Below are 23,570 nucleotides of genomic sequence, written 5' to 3' on the forward strand. Positions count from 1 at the left end.
AATCAGAGCTTCCTGTCAATAAGTGTCAAGTCTTCATGTTTGCGGAGAGAACCCCATAAGACAATTATTACTTCTTGTTGTGAGATCAGTGGAGGCAGAGTTAAACAGGAGAACAACATGCATTCTTTGTAGTGACATATATCTGCATCTAGGCTGCTTTGAGACCTCACAAACAAATGTAACAAATTCCAGTTGGTTTGTTGAGTTTTTTGTGTTCCCCCCATCTCACTTCCCCTCTAGCGTCGAGATTAAAGGCTTCCTGGTTTGAAAGAATCCCACTGGTTGTTGCGATGTCCTTACTGGGGCACTGGTGGCAATTTGTGGTTTGTTTCTTGCCTCCAAACTGAGCTGCTGAACTGTAGTTCAAATCAGGAAGTCCTCAAATCTCAGCTATCTGTCCACAAAAAGTGCTAGGAAAAGGAGCCCGTGAACCTGGCTATAAACTTGAGCTTGTTTGTTATGCCCCGAATACAGTTATTTTGTTCTGTTGGGCGATGAAGATAAAGGGATTTTACCAAGGGGTTTATAACAAAGTAAAGCAGCCCCCGTGGCGCAGAGTGGTAAAGCTGCAGTCCTGCAGTCCTGACCTCTGCTCACGACCTGGCGGAAGCTGGGTTCAGGTAGCTGGCTCAAGGTTGACTCAGTCTTCCATCCTTCCGAGGTTGGTAAAATGAGTACCCAGCTTGCTGGGGGGGAAAGTGTAGAGAACTGAGGAAGGCAATGACAAACCACCCTGTAAAAAAGCCTGCCATGAAAATGTCGTGATGCGATGTCATCCCAGAATTGGAAACGACTGGTGCTTGCACAGGGGACTACCTTTACCTTTCTTTACTTATAACAAAGTGCAGATGTTAAGGGGATACTTGAAGGAAGTGAGAGATGTGACATTGGTACAAGTGGTCAGTCTCTGATAACTGATGAGCTTAGACATTCAGAATGAGAGAAGATGATGATGATATTGGATTTTTATCCTGTCCTGTACTCTGAATATCAGAGATGTGCAGGTATTCTGGAAAGCAGTGTTTGTATATCTTTTGCATTGGTATAGTTTAATATGTATTTTTAAGATTTGGGTCCGTAGCTCTACAAAACTAGATCTGGAAAACAGTGGATTTAAGATTTACTTTATTTTATCCTTTCTGCTTCTATGCAGTGCTAACCACTTAGAAAATCCACTGTTTCCCAGATCTCATTCTGTAGCCCTTCTGCAATTATTAAAGAGGCTAACTCTTTATTTGTGTATTTTGTACAGATAGCTCTGTAACAAATATGACACCATTACAATTATGACTTGGCATCATTGCATGCATCCAGATGGCATAAATTATTGTTAATTGCACATCATTGGGAGAAGTGCGCTGTCTGGGAACTTCCAGGTTATGGTATATTTCTCATGTGACCTTTGTGCAGAATATGTTGCTAACTCTTGCATTAATGATTTTAAAAATTTCATTTCGTTTCATTTCACGTTCACCTAGACCTTACCATGGCATATGCAAATAAGGGTTCAGTTTTGTGCACATTCACCTGAGAACACGCACTGATTAATGTAGTAGTAGAACTTGCTCTTGGATAGACAGTTATAGGATTGTGCTGTAACTGAGCTGACAGCTTCTCCACTGTCCAGTGGATATAACTTGGCCCATCCCTTGACAATGCAAGACTCCACAAACCTGCAGCTACAGCTTCTGAGTATTGACTCTTTGCTGGAATGATTAATATCACTTTCTTTCTAATCAGTGCAAGTGATCAGTCTCTGATAAACTCATGAGCTCAGACATTCAGAGCTTGTGTTAACCCGTTGTGTTGAAAAGTAAGTGAAAATCTTGAATTAACTGAATGGGGGAGAAAGTTGATGTCTCAGAGTCAAGTCGTATGCGGGACAGAATCAGAGTTCTGTGTAAAGAAGATTTGGTTCATGTAATAGATATAAATTAATGTACAGCTATTTAGGAGAAAAAAAATATTAGTTATTGCATTTTTTCCCACTTTTCCTCTAAAGATCTGGGCATTTTTCTCACAGCAGCCATGTGAGAAAATCTATTTGCAGGGTGGTAAGCGCAGAGCGGTAAAGCTGCAGTACTGCAGTTGAAGCTCTGCCCTTGATCTGAGTTCGATCACGGCAGAAGCTGCGTTCAGGCAGCCGCCTCAAGGTTGACTCAGCCTTCCATCCTTCTGAGGTCGGTAAAATGAGTACCCAGCTTGCTGGGGGGGGGGGGGAAGTGTAGAGGACTGGGGAAGGCAATGGCAAACCACCCCGTAAAAAGTCGGCTGTGAAAACGTCGTGATGTGATGTCACCCCAGAGTCGGAAACGACTGGTGCTTGCACAGGGGGATTGCCTTTACCTTTAAGCGGCCTAAGGCCCTGATCTGGATGGCCCAGGCTAACCCAGTCTTATCGGATCTCAGAAGCTAAGCAGGATCGGCCCTGGCTAGTTTTTGGATGGGAGACCTCCAAGGAATACCAGGGTCATGGTGCAGATGCAGGCAGTGACCAACCATTTCTGAATGTCTCTTGCCTTGAAAACCCCACAGGATCAACATAAACCATCTGTGACTCGATGGTACTTTCCACCACCTAGTGGCCTAAGGAGATACCTACTCATCCATGGCTTGAACTAAGGTCGTCTCTCTGATCTTAGTCCAAGACTGACCATTGCACCTCTCTCCTATCATGTAACAGGCCAGGGAGCTATAAAGAATTTTTTTTAAAATTGCTTCATTCTTGTTCTGTTTCTTACATTGTATTGCCTAAGTACTTTCAAGGCTAGCTTTGCAGCCATTAAGAGCTGGAAGCTTCTCGAACCAAATGAGAGAGCATTCCCAATGCTAAATTGTAGACCCAGTCTCCCAGTTTTGCACACTGATTTATTTGCATCCTTTCTCTCCCCCTCCCTGAATCTCAAAGCAAATTACAAAATATAGAAAGCAATTCAGTAAGATATCCAATAACAATGCAGTAGGACTTAACAGAAAATACTAATGCAAACAGGAAACTGTCTAAGGCATGTGAGTGGATTACAGGGTGCAAAAGAATACAGTACAAGCAAGATATGTGTAATAGGTGGCAATCCTGTTCTCTTAGAAAAGCACTCTTCTGGACTGTTCCATTACACTGCAGTTCTGACTCCTTTGTAAAAATGCCCTCCCGAAAACTTCTGTTTTGCACACCCCACAGAAGGATAGATATATGGGAGCCTTCCTGACCTCCCCAGACACGGTTACCAGCGCAAGTCATAGAAGCTATGAAAAGTTTAAAAGGCTTTTTTTTAAAAAGTGGAAGGTCTGCCCCAGTGGGTTGGCCCACAGGCTCTGGCAAAAGAAATGCCAGTCAATAATTTGGCATGCAGAAAGAGAATCTGAGGAGCAGGTTGCTAAAAGCATCAAGGCAAACAATAAATATTTCAGGAAACCAACCAGAGAAGCAGCGGGGCCTTTGGATGATCGAGCAATAATGGGATTACTGGAGGAAGATGGGGAGATGGCAGAGAAGCTCCATTCAAAGTAGCTAAATGGTAGCAGGGAAAACATGGCTCGCTTTGCTAGTGGCACAGGGTGGTTCAAGAAGGACTCTTTCGAATCTGTGTTTTACGGGCCATGCTTTGGTGAGTGTGCTGGCAAACAAGTTCATAGCATTTTCAGCTCTGTTACATGTACATGAAAAGAGAGTTGGGAAGGAGAGGGTTTACGTACATAAATCAGTTCAGTGAATATCTTTTCATGTTAGAGAAATCGCTCAAGAAATATACTTCTTCCTGCTTTTCTTGGAGACATTTGTTCCATAGAACAAGATACATGCCACTGTTTGAAAGGTCGCAGTGATTGCAGATAGTGAAAAAGATGCCTATCTGGGAATGATAAATTGGCTGTCTTAAGTCTGGCGTCATGATATTACAAAAAAAAAGCTTACTCCACATCCATATGCCTCCCAGTTTTATTGGTCTATTCCCTCACTCCTTGGTTTGTTAAATACATTTGAATACTGATGCCAAACATGAACATTCCTGGGAATACACACTCAACCCTACAGGGGAACCAATGGAAAGACAGCTTTCAGAAAGTGTGTAGGTGAAAAACTCAGTCCGTTCATCTCTTTTTTGGCTGTTATTTCCCTACCTAATCACATCCATGTCCAGTTCTATACCCAGTGTACCTTCTGGTCTCCTTCCCATTTCCTAGGCTTCATTGGAAACAATCTCCTGGAGGGGTCATTCATAAACCATCAGACTGTCAAGCATGTCTGACTTATTCCTAGTGATAACTCTCAGACCGTAGAATTTCTTTCCTTTCAAAACTTGCTTTCTTCCCCTGAGCCCAATTTTTGTTTAAAGGCAGTGGAAGACTTTTTTGCTTCGGGTTTGTCCTCAGCGGCCAGAGATAAAGGAAATATTTTGTTTGTTTGTTTTAGCTTTCACTTAGTTTTATACATTTAGTGATCTGGTGTATGATAGTCCTGTCCATGTAGCTCCTACTTTTACTCCCGGCCTCTGAGTAGAAGAGGCAGTTGGTATAAGAATATAAGGAGCTGTCCGATACTGAATTAACACTGTGATCTATCCAATTCAGGGCAATCACCCTGGCAGGACTGTAACTCTCCAGGGATTTTTTTTTTTAGAAAACTTTATTTGGTGTCGGAGAGCTTTCCGCTGTTTGTGTTGAACATAGGGATAAAGAACCTGAAAGGTTAATGTGCAACTGAAGGGCCAAAAATTAAAAGCAAAATATTTAATAAATCATAAGCAAAAATACATGTATTTATTATAGAAAGTTAAAAACATTTAGGGGTCTATAATTGAACATATGAACATACGAAGCTGCCTTATACTGAATCAGACCCTCGGTCCATCAGAGTCAGTATTGTCAACTCAGACCAGCAGTGGCTCTCCAGGGTCTCAAGCTGAGGTTTTTCACACCTATTTGCCTGGACCCTTTTTAGTTGGAGATGCCAGGAATTGAAACTGGGACCTTCTGCTTACCAAGCAGATGCTCTACCACTGAGCCATCGTCCTCTCTGCCTTAGTAAAATCATAAAATAGCAAAGGGAAACCACTTGATCTAACGTGTTTCAACCTGGACTGGTCTTCTTCAGAGGTCAAACAAATAAATACACATATAGGCTAGTGTTACAGAATTCAATGAATCAATGGTGGACCGCCAGGAAATAGTGACAAAGGCTTAAAGATGTCATTGAGGTCTCTTATTCTACAGCCTTATGTCCTAATCAGGGGCATACAAGTTGCATCATGTGTCTTATTTAATGCCAAAATGGTCCAGAATTGATCAAAGTCAATATGAGATCTGAGCCTGTGTGCCAAGAATTACATAAGAATGCCAGCCTTCAGGTGAGACTTGGAGATCCCCTGGAATTACAGCTCAGTCTCCAATTTACAGAGATTGGTTCCCCTGGAGAAAATGGACGCTTTGAAGTGTGGACTCTGCAGTATTGTACCCCACTGAGGTCCCTGTCCTCCCTAGGCTCCACCCCCCCTCCCCAAATCTCAAAGAGTTTCCCATTCTGGATCTGGCAACCTTAACTCACCCCCCTCCATCCCCTACTGGTAGCCGAGGGACCTGGCAAACCCTAGTTGAAGATTATAAACCTGATTTAGCAGTTAAGTTAAATGGAGAAGGTGGCGTTGCTTTTCAAAAGGTCTGCAAAGATCTTTGCCAGAGATCTGTGCCTGTTGTGTGTGTGGGTGCGCCGCCAGCTGCATGCACGGTCTGAGGTCCATTCGCACATGCGCTGCGTCTCTTGATGTTGCTTCAGCGAGTGATGAACTAGCACGCTCCCCCTTGTACACATTACGACGAATGAATGCTGTAATGTGCCTGTTAGCGTCATTGTGTCCCAGCTGTGTCCATCAACATTTTAGGCCAGGCACTGTGAATTTAGTTTTTCGACCTTCTCCCTGCCGCAACTCTTGCGTTGGGTTAAGAGCGTAGATGATGTTTGGCTGAGCAGGGAACGTCTGCCTTATTTGCCTCAATTTTATTTTTCTTCTGGGATGCCGTTCAGCGCAGCGCCATCTGCTACAGATGCACTGGAGGCCGGTTATGGTTTTTATAACCACTTTTGCAACTAAATTTGTTATGGGAAATTAATTTAGAAGTTAGACTGTTTGTGCTACCATTTCTGATGAAACCTGTGTTTAATTGGTTGGTGGCTTTCAAGGCTTAAGTCTAGCAGAGATCTTGTTTGATCGCAGGGTTTTCCCTCCCCGTGCAGTTATCCTTGGAAGCAAATAGCGTGGGGAAAGTCAGATGCTTGTTCAGAATAATCAACTCCATGTCAGTAGGGGAGCTGTTATAGTGGAGTAAATATACTGTTAGAGCTTGGCCAGGGAGATCTTGGCCAGGGAGCTCCTTGTGTGATTTTTGAGGTATTCATCAACCTGACCTACCTGGAAAAGGATAAAATGGGATTGCCCTGATGTACGTTTGGGGTTCTCATCAGAATTCAACTATAAATTAAGCAGCAGTGTGTGTGGGGTGGGGGACCAGGGCCATAATTGGGGTGAGGGGCTGTGGGGGTGGTGCCCCCTCCTAAATTTGCCAGACTCACCATCTCTGGGTACCCTGGCTCCCTCTTCTCTTGTTTATACTTTGTTAATTAAATCCTTTGTTAAAAAAAAAAAAATCCTAGATATGGGCCTGGGGGAAACCCATTATTAACAATGTGTATTGTGTTGGGTATTCATGTGTATATACAAGCTGTTGCCTGCAGGTGGGACACTCTGATCCTTCAAGTCCTTCTTTGCATTTCTGCACCGATATTTGCTGTCCTATAGATTTATGCAGTGATTGCCTCTGGAACGCTGTGCACAATTTGAATTGCTTCCTTTCAAAAGGATTCTTCCGTTATTGTAGAGCTGGACAAAGGACAGGACAGCTGAAATGATCCAAACGATCAGATTACCTTTCCTCTGAGTAAAAGCTGAAGAGTTTGGAGGGGGGGTTAGTTTGGGGAGGGGGAAGGATTAAGGGGAGGGATGCAAGAGAGGTTTTTGAAATTATGCATGGTGCGACAGCATTGAGCAGAGAGCACATTTTCTCCCTTTCCTGAAACAGCAGACCTCTGTGGCGCCCAGGAAGACCGATGGGCCGTAGACTGAGGACAGACAAAACGAAGGACTTTGTTGCAGTTTTTTGTGTAACTCATTGCCAGAGGGCATAATGAGGGCTGCTAGGTTTGATGGCTTTAAAAGGGGATTAGGCAGATTCATGAAGGGTGGGTCAGCTGATGCTTAGTAACCATGGTGGCTAAGTGGAAGTGCCACATGTAGGGGCTGTAACCTGAATGTAAGTTGCTGGAGCTGGGGGAAGGCGTGCAGAGGAAGGTTTTAGTCTTTGCTGCTTGTGGGCTTTCCTTGGGGTAGTGGTTAAGCGTGTTGACTCTCATCTGGGAGAACTGGGTTTGATTCCCCGCTCCTTCACTTGCAGCTGCTGGAGTGGCCTTGGGTCAGGCATAGCTCTGGCAAAGCTGTCCTTGAAAGGGCAGCTTCTTTGGGAGCTCTCTCAGCCCCACCTACCTCACAGGGTGTCTGTTGTGGTGGGGGGATGGTAAAGGAGATTGAGACTTCTCTGAGACTCTGTGATTCAGAGTATAGGGCGGGATATAAATCCAATATCATCATCATCATCATCATCATCATCATCATCATCATCATCATCATCATCATCTAATCTGCCCCAGCGGGGCTGCTCTTTCTTCTGTGTTGGGGAGGGGCTAACTCTTGAATATAAGAGGCCTACAATAAACCTTCCACCTCTTGGTTTTTCCCTTGCAATAGCTGTCTTCGTGTCCCCAAGCAGGGCCAGTGGGTGCTTTCCTCCCGTCACTGCTGTATCCCCTTGCCCCCTTACTGGCATTATTGTATTTTTTTATTTTATTACGTTCAGTTTCTATCCCGCCCTCTCCGCAAACAGAGAAAGTTTGTCAAAAATCTCCTTCATGTACACAGTTTGATTTGCTCAGATGAGCAAGTGGCAGTGAAGATTGGGGGTGGGGAGGCCCTGCCATATCCCCCATTTGACCATTTTGCTTTGTCAGTCAGTGGAATAACTCCAGAGCAGCGTTCCCTCTAAGCTGAGTTAGTGTGAGCCTCCGACTCACGCATTGTTGTCTTAGCTCAGGAGAAATGGCCCCAGAGCAAACTGCTTTATGCAGTAGCTCACAACTTTAATGCTAGTAGCTCACAAAGTAGAATATTTTTTGCTCACAAGACTCCGCAGCTTAGAGGGAGTATCGCTCCAGAGCCTTAGCTACATCAGCGTCCTGACCTGGATGTTCCAGGCTTGCACAGTCTCATTGGATCTCATAAGCTAAGCAGGATCAGCCCTGATTAGTGCTTGGATAGTAGACCGCCAGGGAAGTCCAGGGTTGCTATGCAGAGGCAAGCAACGACAAACCCACCACTTGTTCACCTCTCACCTTGGAAACCCCGTGGGGCTGGCATAAGCCAGCTGCAACCTGACCACACTTCCCGTCCATCAGCTATAGTAGTGGATGGTGGCGAAATAAAACCCAAAGGTCCAGTGACACCTTTGGAATAGCCAGATTGCTGCAGTAGTAGCCTCCTATAGAGAACATCTTAGCTGCCTTTGCAGGAGTCACCCAGCGTAACAGTTCTAGGTAGTGCTGGTGGTTGTTTTCAGTTTATTTTAGCTAGCTGGGATTCGACTGTACTTTTTAATACCTGAATAGTTTTTGCTTGCTCTGGTTACTCCTCCCCCCCTTAACCTTTAGGATCTGACTGGCTGTACATTTTTTATATGCAGCTAAAGCTCACTTGGCTGCAAAATGCAAAAATTAGCACTTTCCCTTTCCTGCTCTGAATAAGCACTTTTTGACCATATGAAGCAGTAGACTGAGCCCCGTTGCGCAGAGTGGCAAAGCTGCAGTACTGCAGTCCGAGCTCTCTGCTCACGACCTGAGTTCGATCCTGGCAGAAGCTGGGTTCAAGTAGCTGGCTCAAGGTTGACTCAGCCTTCCATCGTTCCGAGGTTGGTAAAATGAGTCCCCAGCTTGCTGGGGCGAAAGTGTAGATGACTGGGGAAGGCAATGGCAAACCACCCCGTAAAAAATCTGCCGTGAAAACGTCATGATGCGACGTCACCCCAGAGTTGGAAACGAGTCTTCTTAAGACTCAGCTAGACCATTGGTCCATCTAGCTGCTGTAACTGGCAGCAAACAGCCTCCAGCAGCATTGACTCCCAACCTTGCTTCCTTTTAACTGGAGGAGCTGCAGGTTGGACCTTGGATCTTCAAACTGTAAACCATGTCTTGTGCTGCTAAACCACAGCGTCTCTTGTACAGAAGAAATATTCTTGAGTTCATAATTCTCTTAGGATGTCGTATTGTAATGCCTCTGCTCTTTTTAGGGTTTTCCTGTCATTGAGTGGCTGCCTCTGATTAGAGTAGCATTTCCCAGGACGATCCCCGACAAATCACGTTCTCTTCTTTCTCCTCCCAGGCATGGTCCTTGTACGTAGCGAGAACGGCCAGTTACTCATGATCCCTCAACACACTTTGGCGCAAATGCAGGCACATGCGCAGTCCCAGCCTCAAACGACCATGACTCCTCGCCCTGCCACGCCTACCAGCGCTTCTTCGGTCCAGATCTCGACTGTGCAGGTCAGTTCACTGAGAAATGTAAGTAAAAGAAAACCTTCCATTTTCTTAAATTGAGAGTGTGCAAGCTGGGCACCGAAAGAGGTTCAAGCCCTTTAGGAGCCCCTCCTCTCCTCTTGGTCTTGTGTGCGCTTGCCCAATGTGCCCCCATTCCACGCTGACTTCGCATCATGGTTGCCTTGTCACTGCCCTCGTTCTCCTGTAGGGGCCAGAGGGCTCAAATGCGAGCGCCTCCGTGGCTTGAGTTGAAAGCAGCAGCTGTTCATGCTATCCTTATGCATGCGCTTCTTCTGGCTGCAGCTGCAAATGCTGATGTTGCTCTGAAATCCTGTGGCGGCAGAGTCTCAGTGCATCCATTCACATAAATGATTCCAATACTGGACGTTTGCAAATAATTGCTTCGTTTGCATACATAATTTTATTTGTGCGGTTTTTGAATGTTGCATTCAAATTTTCATTTTGTGAGGGTTTGTAAAAAGTGCGAAAAGTTTGTGGGTGTGTTTTATTGGGAGGGTACACACTTCGTTGCTTATTGGGAATTACTGATGACTTTTGTTACGAGCCCATCTCAGCTTCTAGCCACTGGAATTCTGACTCTTGATCTGTTTTCAGGGCAAACATTTTTCACATTTTAACACAGAATCCAGGGAGTAAAAAATTGTACTTTTCTCCCCTCTGCCCCCCTTTTTCCTTTATTTTGAAATTAAAGCTGATGGCTGTTGCAAGACCCACTTTTGAATGGTCAGGTGGAGGTAAAATACCTGTCTGTTCCATTCTCAGAACAATTTCAAAAAAAGATGCGAAACAGGCATAAATCTATTTACTGTGAACTGGGCCTTTAGACTAGTATAACATCTGAAGGAGCCACAGTTGGGGAGGGAAGAGAAGAAAACAAAGTCAGTCCTTTCCCCCTCTGGCAGCTTTTCATTCAGAATGGTCCCAAGATATTTTCCCATCCATGGGGAATGAAACAGAGTACTTTTCCCCTGGAAGTTGCCGGGCGGGGGTGGGACTGCGCACTCCACAGTGTGCAGGAGGAGTGCAATTTTGAAAGGAAACTTACTAGTAGGGAAAGGGTTAAGCAGGTTTCCAAGGGCGGTGTTCATTTTGGAGAAAGCAGCCGTTGGGAGACATTTAGGTATGTCTTCCATGTAATATGTCTGTTGGTCCTGAACTACTGGATTCTACATTGAGAGCCATATGGAGTCCGCTGAAAGCACAGTTGCGACCATAAAGATTTTCAGAGCTGCTGCAAAACTATGGCTGAGTTTATGGTTTTCTTCTCTCCGCTTTCTCCTTTAAAATCTGGAATCTGTGCAAAGAAAAAAAGGTAATTTCTTGGTTAGTTAACAGATTCTATTTTTGGAATTTGCACAGTCCATTTTGGGTATGACCCGGATAGCTCAGGATAGCCCAATCTTGTCAGATCTTGGAAGCTAAGAAAGATTGGCCCTGCTTGGTATTTCGATGAGATGGGAGACCACAGGAAATTCCAGGGTCATTATGCAGAGGAAGGGAATGGCAAACCACCTGTGAACATCTCTTGTCTTGAAAAGCCTACAAGGTCACTCTAAGTTGGTTGCAACTTAACAACCCTCCCCTCCCTTCCTTCCTTCCTTCCTTCCTTCCTTCCTTCCTTCCTTCCTTCCTTCCTTCCTTCCTTCCTTCCTTCCTTCCTTCCTTCCTTCCTTCCTTCCTTCCTTCCTTCCTTCCTTCCTTTTTTTTGTGTGTGTGTGTCTGTCTGCACCTGCTAGTCATGGCAACTTCTGGTGATTGATCCCTAATGGTAGCATGGGAGCTATTTAGAGAGGTGATTGAATAAAGTCTGCCTTGTCCTCCTGACTGGGTATTCCAAGGAGGTCTCCCATCCAGTTACTTGCCAGAGTTGATCCTGCTAAGCTTCTGAGCTCTGACGAGATAAGGCTTGCCTGGGCTATCGAGACCAGGGGCTCAGCTTGACAACACTTCCCACGCATATATACACACATTCACATAGCTGTTGGCTATGTTGGGCTGTTTGACCATATTGTGGGTCAGGTGGCTGGGGACTAGAAGCTGAGATGTGGGATGGTTGTGAATTTAAACTGTCAAGTTTGAAAGTCTTGGCTTTAATTATTTTATCATGTTATCTGTTTCATAAGAAATTAACCTAGTGATTTATTGATACAATGATTGGAGTCTGCTGATTTACTGTTAGGCAGTATTTAATTTATCATCTTTGAGGCGAAGAAGGTGCGCTATAACTGTATGCATTTAATTGAGTAATGATCCTTGAGTGTAGATGAGCTCAAAATTCGGGATCTGGGGAGAACATCTTTTCCAGCAGAAAGGCAGCTTCCCACTCAACGTTCTTGACAGAGTCTCAGAGATGTGATAGATCAATTTTATAAGATTTTGATATTATAACAACTCTAATTGATTTGCAAATTTAGACTTTGATCCAATTATGTGATGCAGGCCTCAGAAATTTTATTTGGTGCTAGGAGCCAGCCCCCAAATTTAGATTCATTGTTCAGCCTTCAGGGTTTTGTTTTAATTGCCATCTTTTCTAGTTACGACCGCAAAACCCAATCTTAAGTTTTTCACAATTTCTCATAACTTTATTAAAACGATGGCAAAAGTGTTGTACTCCATAAACGTATATGATACATATAACCCTGACTGTAATCACCACAACAGAAAACTAACCTGTTCCTAATGCTAACTTCTCTGTAGTTTCTGATAGCTTCACTGTTGCTTTAAAAAGCTCCATTTTATGTAATATAGAAAAGTAGATGGTTAATAAATGAATTCATCTGCCACCGATGAATGGTGTAAAGCTGACAAACAAGCAGTGACCAAAACATCACACAGCATTCTTATGTGAAGTTCTAAAATAAGATTTGTTCTTCTACTGAGGATTTCCAGGAGCTTCTATAATAAAATCACTGCTGAAAATAGTGGGTGCTATAATTAAATTTCTAGATGCCATGGCCACCTGGCCCCCGGAACTTGTTGCAGCCGGACAGCGGGGCTTTTAATTGATTCGTTTTGACAGGATTTCTCCCTTCTCAGATTCATTTCAGAATCTCCTCTCTTTTCTCTCCCCTTTCCGTATTTATTTTCTTCTCTCCTTGCCCTCCTTCTGATTTGGACCCTTCTGGCTTTCCTACCCTTCTGTGACACAAAGACAGCTCAGTCACCCACTGTCAGGGCTTTTCTACCACCACAAAAATCTCTTTTATTAAAATTAAAAGCATAATTCTATAGTCTAAGTCTACATCCTGTTAGGCCACATTTTCCCAGTTAGAGTCTAAGTCCCGTTTAAGTTTGGCATGACCAGCACAGAGACAGTCTCCTGTCTCTAGTCAGGTCAGGCTGAAATCAACAAAGGCTTGTTAATTTCAGGACTTGACCAGCATAGAGGTCCCCTGCTTCTCATGCAGTCAGCCCTTTCTGCTCAAAAGCCCAGGGTATATAAAGCATTATCCCCGGAAACTCTTATCAGTATACTCTTATCTTATCTGATACTATCTGCAGCTGCATCTTACAGATGGCCAGTTATCTGTTACTCTCAACCACTTCCTATTCATACCATATAACAGGGGTGGCCAACGGTAGCTCTCCAGATGTTTTTTTGCCTTCAACTCCCATCAGCCCTAGCCATTGGCCATGCTGGCTGGGGCTGATGGGAGTTGTAGGCAACCCCCCCCCAAAAAAAAAAACAATCTGGAGAGCTACCGTTGGCCACCCCTGCCATATAAGGTTTTTCCTGTCCTGAGACAGCCTTTACCTTTCACACACATTTACTGACCTAGATTCTCAGCCCAAGCTGTTGGCTGTTAGCAATATGAATTCTTAATAGCACTAAATAGCTTGGACCCCTTGCTGCCAATTTCTTAAGAGACCCAACCCCAAAAGAAACTCCACCACAAGTACATTTAAATGCCCTGTCCTGGATGGTCCAAGCTAGACCAATCTTGTCAGATGCTGGAAGCTAACCAGGGTCAGCCCCTGAACAGTGTTTGGATGAGAGACTTCCAAGGAAATCCAGGGTCACTACACAGAGGCAGGCAATAGGAAACTGTTTCTGGCCAGGATGGCCCCGGGCTAGTCCAATCTTATCAGGGCTTGGAAGCTAAACAAGGATTAGCCTGGATTAGTTCTTGGATGCGGGAGACCCCAAAGGAAGTCCAGGGTCGCTATGCAGAGGCAAGCAATGGCAGATCACCTCTGTTTGTTTCATGCCTTGAAAACCCTACAGGGCTACCATTAGTCGGCTGTGACTAGATGGCAGTTTATGCACATGTGGCTTGGATTCTGATGGGCTAAAGGCATGGACTGTGATACGCTCATATTGCAATAGATAGCAACATAGAGAACGCGCAAGCTATAGCCTTTGACTCTTGAACTTAAAAATTATGCCATCTTAACACAGGTCTTTGAAAAATGTGTTAAATAGTTAAGCTGCTTGGTTTCAGAGCGTGTAGATTAAAGATTTCAGAGCCTGTAGATTAAATATTTGTTCTGAAAGATATTAAATAAAGCTTGACATGGTTTATACACACAGTTTAAATATACACCCATTTTATACTTGTATATTTTATATGCACATATTTTAATATAGATGGCTCCACTCGACTTTTTTTGAGCAGGAACGCACAGGAATGCAGTTCTGGCTAGTTTAGCATCAGGGGTGTGGCTTAATATGCAAATAGGTTCCTACTGGGCTTTTTCCTACAAAAGCCTTGGAGGTAACAATGGTGATGCCAGGGGGTGTGGCCTAATATACAAATGAGTTTCTGCTGGGCTTTTTCTATAAAAAAAGCCCTGACTCCACTAGTTATAGTATAACTCAGTATATAGCTTGTTTTGAAACTGCTTTGTTCCACAGGTTGAAGAAAATATGACTGATCAAATTGAAGCAAAGTTTTGTAAAAAGATCTCCCTCCCTCCCAAAAAATAATTTATGACAGTAACTTTATTTTGATGGTGGGTTGAGGTGGACTGTTTGTTTCTGTGCAGCTTCTTCTCTGTGACTGTACTTGGGATTCTCTTGCAGGCTCCTGGAACACCCATCATTGCACGGCAGGTGACCCCGACCACTATAATCAAGCAAGTCTCACAGGCACAGACGACAGTGCAGCCCACGACGACGTTACAGCGGCCGCCCGTAGTTCAGGTGAGTTTTGCCAAAATGGGCGTCACAGTTACCTTTTGAAGCGGGGGACAGTTAGACGGGTGCTAGGGTGGTGTTAGAGCGAGGGCTGTTTTAGTGAGAAATTGCAAAGCTGTCGAATGCGTTGCCCTCATTCATGAGCTGCCTGATTTGCAACCCAGTTCTATTCAGATAGGCCGGCTGTATTAGTCTGCAGCTGCGAAAGAAGAACCAGAGTCTGCTGGAGCCTCAGAGAGGTAACAGTTTGTTCCAGCACAAGCTTTAGCAGGTCCAAGCTCACTTCATCAAATGAACCTAAGAAGAGTCCTGCTGGATCAGACCAGTGGTCCATCTAGTCCAGCATCCTGTCTCACACAGTGGCCAACCAGTTCCTCTGGAGGGTCAACAACAGGGCACAGCAGCCTTCCCTGGATGTTGCCTCCCGGCACTGGGATGTGGAGGTTCCTCACTAGTAAACCTCTCCTCCGCGAAGCATGCATCCATTAGGCCGATGTGTTTGTAGGAAAAGGCTGCCAATAACAGAATTGTCTGAGTTGGTGGTAGAGGAAGATGTTTCCACGTTGGAGGAGGAGGAGAAGAAGACAGCAGATTTATATACCCTGCCCTTCTCTCTGAATCAGAGACTCAGAGCTTTTTCAATCTCCTTTATCTCCTTCCCCTCCAAAAGAGACCCTGTGAGGTGGGTGGGGCTGAGAGCTCTCACAGCAGCTGCCCTTTCAAGGACAACTCCTACAAGAGCTGTGGCTGACCCAAGGCCATTCCAGGAGCTGCAAATGGAGGATCGGGGAATCAAACCTGGTCTTCCCAGATAAGAGTCTGTGCACTTAACCACTACAGCAAACAGGGACCCTATTTGGTTGGAAAGACAGCATACGAATGTTTTAAATAAGTAAGTCCAATCAATCAGAGCGGCTGTGGGTGAAATCCACTTTGCCCCTCCATCAACAGACAGGAACGGTCCGCACCCACCAAAAGCAGGATCGATTGCTCTTTTTGATTTGGTGTGGTTTAAAATGTGCTTCCTTTTGTTACACCCTCCTCCCCCCACTTCCTGTTGTTTGCAACCTTTAATAATGGCTGCTTCATGCATCTAATGAAGTGAGCTCCGACTCGCAAAGGCTCCTGCTGGAATAAACGTTGTTAGTCTCTAAGGTTCCACTGGACCCCCTGTTCTGTCCTATGTAGAGTTACTCCATTCTAAGTTCATTGATTTTATCAGATGGAGCCTGGCATGAACTCTGCCTGGGGATGCATGTTGAGTGCGTTAGCAGAGCTTGCGTATATGGATTGGAGCAGAGGTTCTGCGACAGTGTTCCTAGGCTGTTCGTAAGACTCTCCTTCCCGAGAAGATTGGCCATGGTGGATGAGCTTCCCAAAAAGACAGCTTGTCTGCCATGGCTGGTCTTCCCTTGCAAAAGAGCTGCCATGAAGTGCTTTCTCAGGTTACACGGGTGTGAGGTTGATTCCTGGCTGCCGTCATACACCAATAGAGAATTCACCTTAAGCCATCTATCAGAAATCCACTGGAATGCACTGGGGTTGCTCCAGTAGAGAAATCCAGGCCCCAGAAAGGAGGAAGCCTGAAAATCATTGATGTAGATCGCGGGATCCTCCTTTACCATTGTCACCGCTGTTTCTTCCATCGTCGTTTTCCACCTCTTCTGGGCTGCTCAAGTCTCAGAACAGAGTTGAAGGGGACAGGAGGAAAGGTTATAGCCAGTGTTTCCTCTAAGCTGAGTTAGTTTGAGCTGGCTCACAGATTTTTAGCCTCCAGATCACACATTTTTGTCTTAGCTAAGGAAGGATGGACCCAGAGCACAATAATTTATGCAGTAGCTCACAATTTTAATGCCAGTAGCTGACAAAGTAGAATTTTAAGAACATAAGAGAAGCCATGTTGGATCAGGCCAACGGCCCATCAAGTCCAACACTCTGTGTCACACAGTGGCAAAATTTTTTATATACACACATACACTGTGGCTAATAGCCACTGATGGACCTGTGCTCCATATTTTTATCTAAACCCTTCTTGAAGGTGGCTATACTTGTGGCCGCCACCATCTCCTGTGGCAGTGAATTCCACATGTTAATCACCCTTTGGGTGAAGAAGTACTTCCTTTTATCCGTTTTAACCTGTCTGCTCAGCAATTTCATCGAATGCCCACGAGTTCTTGTATTGTGAGAAAGGGAGAAAAATACTTCTTTCTCTACTTTCTCCATCCCATGCATTATCTTGTAAACCTCTATCATGTCACCCCGCAGTCGACGTTTCTCCAAGCTAAAGAGTCCCAAGCGTTTCAACCTTTCTTCATAGGGAAACTGCTCCAGCCCTTTAATCATTCTAGTTGCCCTTCTCTGGACTTTCTCCAATGCTATAATATCCTTTTTGAGGTGTGGCGACCAGAACTGCACACAGTACTCCAAATGAGACCGCACCATCGATTTATACAGGGGCATTATGATACTGGCTGATTTGTTTTCAATTCCCTTCCTAATAATTCCCAGCATGGCGTTCGCCTTTTTTATTGCAAACGCACACTGTCTTGACATTTTCAGTGAGTTATCTACCACGACCCCAAGATCTCTCTCTTGGTCAGTCTCTGCCAGTTCACACCCCATCAACTTGTATTTGTAGCTGGGATTCTTGGCCCCAATGTGCATTACTTTGCACTTGGCCACATTGAACCGCATCTGCCACGTTGACGCCCACTCACCCAGCCTCAACAGATCCCTTTGGAGTCTGTTGAGGCTGGGTGAGTGGGCGTCAACGTGGCAGATGCGGTTCAATGTGGCCAAGTGCAAAGTAATGCACATTGGGGCCAAGAATCCCAGCTACAAATACAAGTTGATGGGGTGTGAACTCACAAGACTCTGCAGCTTAGAGGGAACATTGGTTACAGCATCCAAGCCTGTCCTCTTAGAATCATAGAACCTTTGAGCTGGAAGGGTCATCTAGTCCAGCCCTCGGCACAATGCAGGAAATTCATAAATACCTCTCCTCCACACACCCAGTGACCCCTGCTCTGTGTTCTTGCTCGGCCTCTTTTTCCCCAGGAAGTTGCTCTTTTAGCTAAGGTGAGCACCTCCTCTTTCCTCCCTGGCTTCTTAATCCTTTAGTTAACCCCAGCCCTGTCCCCTGGCCTCGCCTTCATCACCTGTGCTACAACCTGGGCTAGGGACTGGAGTGCCAGTCTCACCTGGCTGACCCTATTCCTTGCTTTCTTGGACCCTTCCCTGTAGGAACTCTGCAGGGCTGTTGCCTCCTGTCGTCCTTTGTGCTTTGCTGGATTGACGATCTTGGCCTTGGCTATCTCTGTCAAGTCAGGTGCCACCAACCTCAGACGCAAACCGTCTTCCCCATCCTCTTGTGCATTTAATACATTGATACTCTACTAATCATAGTGCTGCAGTGTTGCGCATATCAAGTTTGCAAATACTCCGTTGCAGTTAGTATACATATGCCTTCCATTTTCAGTCCATTTTATTGCCTAATGAAAATTGGCGTGAGCATTGTAACCTATACTCCCTCTAGGCTGTGGAGTCTTGTGAGCAAAAATTCTACTTTGTGAGCTACTGGCTTTAAAGTTGTGAGCGACTGCATACGTTAGTTTGCTCTGGGGCCATTTTTCCTGAGCTAAGAAAAACATATGAGCGGGAGGCTAAAAAACTGTGAGCTAGCTCGCGCTAACTCAGCTTAGAGGGAACCCTGACTGTGGCAAGACTTTGGAGCCTGTTGTGGCTCATTGGCAGAGCATTTGCTTGGTATGCAGAAGGTCCCAGGTTCAATCTCCAGTCTTAAATTCAGTCCCTGGCATCTCCAGTCTCAGTTCAGTCCCTTGAATCTCCAAGGATTAAGCAATAGGTGATGGAAATAACTTCTGCCAGGACAGACAACACCAATGTTCCCTCTAAGCTGCAGTCTTGTGAGCAAAAATTCTGCTTTGTGAGTTACTGGCATTAAAGTTGTGAGCTGCTGGAGTTGTGAGCGACTGCATACGTTAGTTTGCTCTGGGGCCATTTTTCTTGAGCTAAGACAAAAACGTAGGAGCTGGAGGCTAAAAAACTGTGAGCTAGCTCATACTAACTCAGCTTAGAGGGAACACTGATCGTAACCACCGGCCTAATAAACCAGCTTACTGGCAGTCCTCCCTTCTGACTCCTCCCCCCTTCAACAAGCAAGTTTCTTTCTGGATTACTTGTGCATGAAAGGAAGAATAACGAGGGTCCATTAATAGGTGTCTGTAGAAATGTATTAAAATAAACTGTCTTGAACTTCAACAGACTTTTCTTTAGGAGACAATTTTAGCTTCATTCAAAGGGTCTTATTCACCTGCTCTTTTAAAAAAAACTGTCTACCAGGAGCTGCGGAAGTACAGAGTTGTGAAAGGCATTTTGCTTCTCTGAGCCGGTGTCACAGACAGGTTCTGGCAGTCGTTATCCAACTGCTTTAGATCTTTCTTAGCCGACAGTAGGAACCCGTGAAGAGGCTCTCTTGTGGTGGGGATTTCTTTGAATAAGTAGTTTGAATGGAGCTTGCCCCCGAATAAGGGCTCTTAACAACTCAAACATGTTGCTGTGTTCAGTTCGTGCATTGTACTCATCATCGTACGGACTCCTGCTTCGGTCTGGGCTTGCTTGCTGAGCGGTGGATGTGGCAGAGAAAGCAAGAGTATTGTTTTTGCAGGATTAATTTCCTGTGCCTGGTGTGTGCACTGCACCCCTTGGGTGATGAAGGGAAGCAAATTTAAGCGGTCAAGCTTAAAGCATCTAGGGCAATATAGAAGAAGAGGAAGAATTGCAGATTTATACCCCACCCTTCTCTCTGAATCAGAGACTCAGAGCAGCTTACAATCTCCTACATCTTCTCCCCGCACAGCAGACACCCTGTGAGGTGGGTGGGGCTGAGAGGGCTCTGACAGAAGCTGCCCTTTCAAGGACAACTCCTACGAGAGCTATGGCTGACCCAAGGCCATTCCAGCAGCTGCAAGTGGAGGAGTGGGGAATCAAACCCGGTTCCCCCAGATAAGAGTCCGCACACTTCACCACTACACCAAACTGGCTCTGGATATAGCAACTGGACCGCTGGTCTGGTGGAGGAGGGGGGGCAGGCTCAAGTTCCCACCTGCCCTGCATGACCTTGGGCTAGTCGCACACTCGGAGCCTGACCTACCTTACAAGATGTGAAGACAAAAAGGAGGTGCATGTAAGCTTCCCTGAGCTCCTTGGATGAAGAGAAGTACAAAAAAGAGCCAGTGCCTCATAGAAGACAACTGCAGATTTATACCCGGCCCTTCTCTCTGAATCAGAGACTCAGACCGGCTTACAACCTCCTCTGTCTTCTCCCCCCACAAGAGACACCCTGTGAGGTGGGTGGGGCTGAGAGGGCTCTCACAGAAGCTGCCCTTTCAAGGACAACCTCTCTGAGAGCTATGGCTGACCCAAGGCCATTCCAGCAGCTGCAAATGGAGGGCTGGGGAATCAAATCCAGTTCTCCCCGATAAGAATCCGCATGCTTAACCACTACACCAAACTGGCATAGCAGTTTCATTGTTGGACTAGGGATCTGGAAAACCCAGGTTCAGATCCCCACTCTGCCATGGAGGCTTGCTGGGTGACCTTGGGCCAGTCACTGTCAGCTGAATCTTAGAATCACCGAGTTGGAAGGACATCTGGTCCAACCTCTTCTCGGTGCAGGATCAGCCTAGAGCATACCTGACAAAGTTGTTGTGAAGATGAAACAGAAGAGAGGAGGACAATGGAAGCTGCTTTGAGTCTGCAATGAGGAGAAGGAAGGAAGGAAAGGAAAGGTCCCCTGTGCAAACACCAGTTGTTTCCGACTCTGGGGTGACGTTGCTTTCACAACGTTTTCATGGCAGTCTTTTTACGGCATGGCAGTCTTTTGCCATTGCCTTCCCCAGTCATCTACACTTTCCCCCCAGCAAGCTGGGTATTCATTTTACCGACCTCAAAAGGATGGAAGACTGAGTCAACCTCGAGCCGGCTACCTGAAAACCCAGCTTCCACTGGGGATCGAACTCAGGTCGTGAGGCTTAGGACTACAGTACTGCAGCTTTAACACTCAGCACCACGGGGCTCTTAATGAGGAGAAGGGCAGGATATATATATATATCAATTCCATTTTAAATTTATATATATATATATATATAAATTTAAAATGCAATGGATAGATTATAGTGCTAGTTTAGCCCATTGAAACATGAGTTCATGCATAGTTTTCCTTCTGCCCATCTGTCTTTTTAAGTGAAACACATGCTTCCTTTAATCGACTTGCACAGTTATCCCGTTTTGAATGCGTAGTGCTTTGTGCCACCTGGTGGCCATTTCTTTACATTGCCTTTGGATATCGTATCTCTTAACAGGATGGATTTTAACAGCATCCTGGAGAATAGTCCGTCGACGACGAATTTCTCACACCTGTTTTTCTCTAACTGCCTAACGTTTGTACTTCCTGCAGCCTCAGATCGTTCTGGGTAGTACGGCACAAACGTCGGCGTTGGGAGCAGCTGCAGCTGTGCAGACAGGAACTGCTCAGAGGACGGTGCAAGCAGCCACGGCACCCTCGACTGCGGCCACAGTAAGGATCCCGATGCACGCGAGAGGCCAAATCTCGTGGCCCCCTGGTATCTAGAGAATCAGTTAGTTGCCAGCCGGTAGATGATCCCTGTGGGGTGTGCTATTCTCTGCTCTGGCGCTGTGTTCCTTTGCATGGGACATCTTAACAAGTTTGAAGTTTCCCAAGTGGGTGTATCAGTAGCTGTGGGAACGATGGGTGTGGCAGGCTGGGTGTGGACGATGCTAAAGACAAATGAAATAATTCAGAGTTCTGAACCAAGGGAACCCAGATTCTGGCCTAAAAAACAGGCCGTTTTCTTGTGGTTATTTTGCACTGAAAAATCCATTAGACCAGGGGTCCCCAACCACCAGACCATGGAGTGGTATTGGCCCGTGGCCTGCTAGCAACCAGGCCACAGAGTGAGGCAGAGCAGCCCTGGACTAAAGAGGCAGCACGGCCTCACTCAAAGGCTGCCTTCGCTTTCAGGGTTGCAGACCCGTAGAAGGGGCAGCGCTGCTGTGACCTTAGTCTGCGCCTCATTTATAGACCCTTTAAATGGGAGGGGGAGGCAGAAACAGCCCTAGTATCCCCCCCCCCATTTAAAGACCCCCACGGGGGGCAGGGATGTGGCGTCGAGTGGGGGGGGGGGAGCCTGGGGTGGCAAAAAACCCTAGCGCCGCCCACCCACCGGTCCGTGGAAAAATTGTCTTCCACAAAACTGGTCCCTGGTGCCAAAAAGGTTGGGGGCCACTGCATTAGACAGTCCATTTGGCTTCTGGGATTCATCAGGCATTGGCCGCATACGGTGAAGCCCACCTTTAAATTCATAATGGCTGGAAGCTTGCCCTGGTCTGAATACCCCAGGCTAACCTGATTTTGTCAGATATCAGAAGCTAAGCAGAGTCACCCCTTATTAGTAGTTGGGTGGGAGGCCTCCAAGGAAGCCCAGGGTCACTATGCAGAAGCAGGCAATAGCAAACCACCTCTGAATGCCTTTTGCCTTGAAAATCCTGTGCGGCCACCATAAGCCAGTTGCAGCTTGACAGCAAAAAAGCAAAACAAAAACATGTGTAGTTTCTTAAAACATTTAAAGAGAGGTTCTCATGGCCCAGCACCATAGTCCGTGCCTCTTCTGTATTTGCATGGAAGGCTTACGTAGCCTTGATCAGTGCGTATTTGAACAGCAAGGAGTTACTTGCTAGACACTTGTTTAATCTGAGCTCTAGAATACTGAGGCAAAATCCAGTTTTTTTAAAAAAATCTCTTGCCTCCCATCCCCCTCTGTTGCCCCATTTCCCCCTCCAACAGGAAACCATGGAAAATGTGAAAAAATGCAAGAATTTTCTCTCTACACTAATAAAACTGGCCTCTTCTGGAAAGCAGTCTACAGAAACTGCAGCTAATGTGAAAGAACTAGTCCAGAACCTGCTGGTAAGGCACACAAAAAGTGTTGTGAAATGTGGCTTCAAGTACAATTTCATGAATGCAGGAATCTGATAAGCACTGAAACTAACAGATATCATTATGCACGTTATTGGCTGAATGAAGGGAAGCAACATTTAGGAAAATAAAAAAAAATCTATTTTTAGAAGGGCAGGTGAGGCACTGAAGAAAGTTATAGAAGGGCTGAACAATAATCATTGCCCTTTGTTTGCTAATTAAAACAAGTCTGGGGAAACAAATTGCAAAATCTTAATGTTTTTGAGCAACCAGAATAAAGTGTTTTGAGCAATTGGAGCACACAGAGAGCAATTTTGAGCAGGAGTGCTTACAAGTAAGTCTCGTTTTCTTCCCCCGGGGTTATTCCCTGGGGAAAGTGTTTTAGGACTGCAGCTTTACAATAGTAAAAAGTACATTTTAAATACAAAAATACTCAACTCTATGTATCCCCCCCTTTTCTGGATGCAGTCTAACTGTCTGTCAAATAAGAAAACAGACACAGTATAGTACAGAAGAAGTCTTTGACCATTACTTATGGATATACCCTGTTGAACCCTTTTGAAAACATGAAGTACTTGGCCATCAGCCTCCATCCCAGGAGTGATCAGTTTCTATATGACCAGCAGTTAAAACCTTTGGCTGAGCCCCTCTTGTCTGTGCCCCCATCATAGAGTGATGGCAAGTAATCTCTTGTGAGCATGGCCTTTTCTTTGGTGACCCCTCATTGGTGCAGATGATCTCCTGGGGTTGGATCTTCCTAGCTTTGA

The 23,570-nt window shown here is 45.5% G+C and overlaps 1 protein-coding gene across 2 annotated transcripts in view; it reads left to right on the forward strand.

Moving 5' to 3' along the window:
* TAF4 (TATA-box binding protein associated factor 4) overlaps window positions 1-23,570 on the forward strand; it is a 142,431-nt gene that overhangs the window by 76,025 nt on the left and 42,836 nt on the right. The window contains exons 3-6 of one of the 2 annotated variants that reach the window (XM_060230690.1): window positions 9,474-9,634; window positions 14,673-14,792; window positions 21,265-21,384; window positions 22,672-22,794. In XM_060230690.1, the coding sequence (XP_060086673.1) occupies window positions 9,474-9,634; window positions 14,673-14,792; window positions 21,265-21,384; window positions 22,672-22,794 (524 nt within the window). Of the gene's footprint in view, window positions 1-9,473; window positions 9,653-14,672; window positions 14,793-21,264; window positions 21,385-22,671; window positions 22,795-23,570 lie in introns of both variants that reach the window. The other variant, XM_060230689.1, reaches the window with a different exon arrangement.

The sequence above is a fragment of the Heteronotia binoei genome, chromosome 2 (genome assembly GCF_032191835.1).
Source record: "Heteronotia binoei isolate CCM8104 ecotype False Entrance Well chromosome 2, APGP_CSIRO_Hbin_v1, whole genome shotgun sequence".
In the NCBI taxonomy this organism is placed as follows: domain Eukaryota; kingdom Metazoa; phylum Chordata; class Lepidosauria; order Squamata; family Gekkonidae; genus Heteronotia; species Heteronotia binoei.